The 4,318-nt window shown below is 47.0% G+C and overlaps 1 protein-coding gene across 1 annotated transcript in view; it reads left to right on the forward strand.

Moving 5' to 3' along the window:
• The window catches only part of CORO1C (coronin 1C), a 57,744-nt gene that overhangs the window by 23,982 nt on the left and 29,444 nt on the right, over positions 1-4,318 (forward strand). The window contains exon 3 of the mRNA XM_019507202.1: positions 1,621-1,743. Within this exon, the coding sequence (XP_019362747.1) occupies positions 1,621-1,743 (123 nt within the window). The remainder of the gene's footprint in view (positions 1-1,620; positions 1,744-4,318) is intronic.

Consider the following 4,318-nt stretch of genomic DNA (forward strand, 5'->3'; position numbering starts at 1 on the left):
TGGGGGGGGGGGGGGGTTGTTTTTTCACTTGGCAGCTAGGTTGTAAGGTTGATAGTCCTCAGAAGCTAATTTCCAGCCCCGTTCTATGTAGGAAGCTTTGAGTTGCAATAGTTGGCTTCATGGTAATTAGGAGCAGACCTGAAGGTCAAGGAACGTTACCACCAAACAGCACAATTGAAACTCGGGCTGCTGCATCCGTGTCATCAGATCAATTCAGTTCAAATCTGGCCGTGAGATTTCCTTACCATTCTTCTCGCAGACATTTTTGCTTTAAAAAAAAAAAGAAGAAGAAGAATGGGGTCGGTTTGAAATCCAGGAAGTTTTAAAAAGAAAGAGTTGAAGGCGGTTTTTGGTACTTTACCTTCACAAAACTCCCATGCGTTTTGCCAGCACTCAAATATTTATATCCCTTGTTTCCGTGGGATAGACTTGAAAAGAGAGACCAGTGGGATGACTTGCAATCAAGGAAATCCTTTTTTTTCTTTCCTTTTCTTAATTTTTCATTTGCGGCAAGCTCCAGCGTTCCTTGTGCCATTAGTATGTGAAAGCAATCGGTCGACAGAGCAGTGGTTACAGCTGACAGTCACTGTACAGTCGAACAAGGAAGCAATTTGAATAATTGAACGAACTGTAAATTACTCAAATTCAGTCTCCTCGAATTCGGAAAAAAACCTCCGCAAGAGTTAGTTTTCTTTGAAGATTTATACTTATGACGAGCTTGATTTATGCAAATGCTCTAGAGGTTTGCTATATCCGTGGCAAACATGTTTTGCATGTATTGTAGGTAGGCATGGAGGCTGTCTGTATAGTGGATCTTACCACTGTCTTGGTCTTACCCTGGTACCCGGTAGAGCAGCATCACGGTCAGCGAGTCGGCTCACTGCAGAGGATGGCGACTAGGCATTAGGGAGAGGGTTAATGGGATTTGCAATCGTACTTCTTCCAGTAGAGGGGCAGGTGTATCATAGTGGGCTGGTGGGTCTGGAAGTCTGCATGTTTGTGGTCTGCTGCTTCTCTTCTGGGAAAAGAAGGCCTTGCTCTGCCTAGTTGCCTATCCAGCCTTTTTTACGAACAAGCTCAGTTCCCTTAAAATAAAAACACCCATCCAACCTGGGGGAGTCAGTGACCTGAACACTGGTCCATTTTGCCTGGAGTCATTGCTGGCCTCCACCAAAACCTTAGGGTGGCAAGATAGGAGCCATGCTACCCCCCTTGCTTTGCAGGGGATGTTGCTAAGGAAATGTTGCTGCTTGGCATTCCCAAGCATGAGTGTGGCCTTGTTTGTCCGGATCATCTCCCAGTAAGACCAGTGGGAGCTGGGTGGCTATATACTGGTAAGAGCACAAATCCCCGTTGTTTCCTGCATGCGTGTGCACGCACGTCTCAAATTCTGAGGTTCTCAGCGTTTAAGCGGACCTGGGATCGTGCCAGATTAGTTTCCGTTGTTCACATGTGAGATACGTAAAAGCAAGGCCTTAACGTACTGCGGGGGTTGGGAGGAGATGATGGAGAGCTGAGGACATGCTCTCCCTGATGCTGTGAAATGCCCTGCCGGGTGCATTGCCTGGGTTTGGTCTGCACATCACAGCTCTCTCTCTCTTTCTTTTTTTTCCATTTTAGACAGGTAGAATTGACAAGTCTTACCCAACGGTGTGCGGTCACACGGGACCGGTGCTGGACATAGACTGGTGTCCTCACAACGATCAAGTCATTGCCAGCGGCTCCGAGGACTGCACGGTCATGGTAAGTTCAGGCCATTGTATTGCAAAGCCCAAGATCTGGCCAGTTTTGGAAATTTCCCTTGTTTCTGTACTCTTCAAAAAAAGGCTTTTGGAGAGAGGGTGAGCAAGCTTTTATGGTACCGATGTTTCATTGTCCTCCAGAACAGCTCCATTACTGAGGCTTATTTCAGCGTAAAAGGTTGAGTGTACAGGTGACTTTCTGCTTTGAAAAACAGGTGTATGCTTCCTGTGAAAATGTTTTATTTTTACGACCTGCTGGAAGGTCCTACCCAGCCATCAGGTGAAGGCTTTGGCTCCCAGGACTTTTGACAGCTGTGGGCATCCGATATATATGAAGACAGTAGATAAAAGTCGGGTCCATGATTAAGCAATGAGAAAAACGTTTGGCGATGGCAGAATCCTGGAGGAAAGAAAGGTGTTTGACAGCCCCATCACAACTGCGTGATGGTGAGGTGAAGCCCCCACGAGAAAATTTCCTCTCTGGGTGTGGGTACGGATGCTTTGCTAGGCTAAAAAGAGAAGTCTGGGGCAAGAAGCACCAGGTCAAATAGCCTAGACTGAGCTTAGCAGTACTGCATGATATTTATGTATGATGTTCACCAAGTTGTTAGCTAGGAATAAACCTGTATAAAGTCTTAAGTCCTGCCTGGAAACACTGTGGGACACTGGGATTTTGCAGTCTCACATGCATCCGTTTAACTTCTTGCACTGCTCAAGAAGCTTAACCCTTTACAAGGACCTTATCTCTTCTTACTGTCCTGCTGGGGGATCCAATTTGGTGTAATTACCTGGCCATTCCCCAGCCTTTATAACCACGGGAGTATCTGTTGCATTGTGTTTCTGGAAGGCTTCTCTCCCCTCCTGACCTCGGGAGTTGGTTGGCGTCTCTAAGGGGTGAGGAGAAGGAAGAGAGCCAGATTAAGGGCTCCTACCCTATAGCTTCAACAGCGGTGGTGTGGAACCAGTGGAGTAAGGAAGGACAAGGCCACTTGGTTTTATTACTGCGGCAGCCCTGGTTTTAGGGGTGATAGAGTTTTGTTTCCTACATCAACAGGATGTGTGCGCATGTCAAAACCTAGAGAGAATCCAAATTTTGCAGCTGCCAGCCTTGATCCTGAGTTCCTCCTGATGTTGATGACAGCGCGCTGAACAACACGTGGCCCTCAGCAGTGACAGGCGTCCAATTCGGGGCGTGCTAACGCTGCAGAACAATTTTAAGTACATCCCCCCTGCGCTGGTGTTGCTCTGAAGAGTCTTCAGCTTTGTTTAGAAACTTCATGTTGAAACCTTGTTACGGGGAAAGTCAAGTGAATCCTAGAGCTTCCCTTCTTTTCATCCTACAAACACTGATGGTGATGGGGGCTTTCTTCCCCAGGGTCTTTGTTCGGGGACTGTACTGCCTGTGAGCTGTCTTGGAAGCCAGAGGCCGTTAGCAAAATGTACTGTGTTCCCATTTAAAAAAGAGCAAACAAACTTGGGTTTGCGATGTTCCCCACGGAAATGGACCAGCGTTATAGATTTCATAGACATTCAGGCTGGAAGGGACCTCGGAAGATCATCGAGTCCAGCCTTCCGCCCCAGGGGCAGGCAGTCAACTGGGGCCAAAGGATCCCAGTTATAAAAGAGAGATCCAGTGTTCTGCGGGAAACTGCAATTGAGAGTGCATGTGGAGTGGGGCAAACGTGCTTGGGAACATGGACATCAGCAGAATGAGCAGAGCCAAAGCTATTGCTGCTTTACAAGAGCAGAAAGAAGTCTCTAATTCAAGATGCTGCAGCAACCAGAATGGAAGGATCCAGAGGGATCCAGGAAGATCAACTGCATGCAGTGGCAGCTTGCCCGTGTGAGACCTGCTAACTGGAGATGGTTGGCCTTCAAGCAAGTAAGGAAGTAGGGTAGTTTACTCAGGGCCTTCAAGACTGACACCTGGATGGACAGGTGTATCTACCGTAGACTAAGTACCATCATTGCAAATTGTAAATGGGTGTTGGTTCACATCATTTCAAATGCGACTTACTTCTAATACTGACATCTGTGTAGGGAGATGTCAGGGTGAATTGTATCTGGTGTGGAGGTGTCTCAAAGAGAAGTGATGGAGACCCCAAACCTCTTTTGACATTTTCAGCTAGGCAAAGCTGAGCTACAGTGAAGGGAACAAGCATGCGCTGGGTAGGAGGATGCACTGCCCTAATGGATCTGTCTGTTGCTGACTGCTGTCTTGTCTGGGCCTTAGCAACTTAGCATCGTGCTTTCTCCATTTGTCTTCATTAAAGGTTGCAAACCTCCAGCTTCCTGAGCCCCCTCTGAATGAGTGTTCAGGTATTATTTAAAAAAAAAAAAAGTGTAGTTATTTATCAGCTCTGCACTCTTTGTGAGTAGCTGAGATGAAACAAGAAAACCATACCTGCTGTGATCAGGAGAATCGCAGATTCGGCTCAAGAGCATCCACTTTGCTTCTGAAAAATGTCATTTTTAATTATGGCCCATGAATTGGGGCTAAAAACGGTAGTCCAGTAAGGTACCCCAAGTCCCCGATGGACCTACCACTGATGTCGGAGGCTGTTTTCAGGACATTC

Source organism: Gavialis gangeticus, unplaced genomic scaffold (genome assembly GCF_001723915.1).
Source record: "Gavialis gangeticus isolate Ggan-Ray unplaced genomic scaffold, GavGan_comp1, whole genome shotgun sequence".
In the NCBI taxonomy this organism is placed as follows: Eukaryota; Metazoa; Chordata; order Crocodylia; family Gavialidae; genus Gavialis; species Gavialis gangeticus.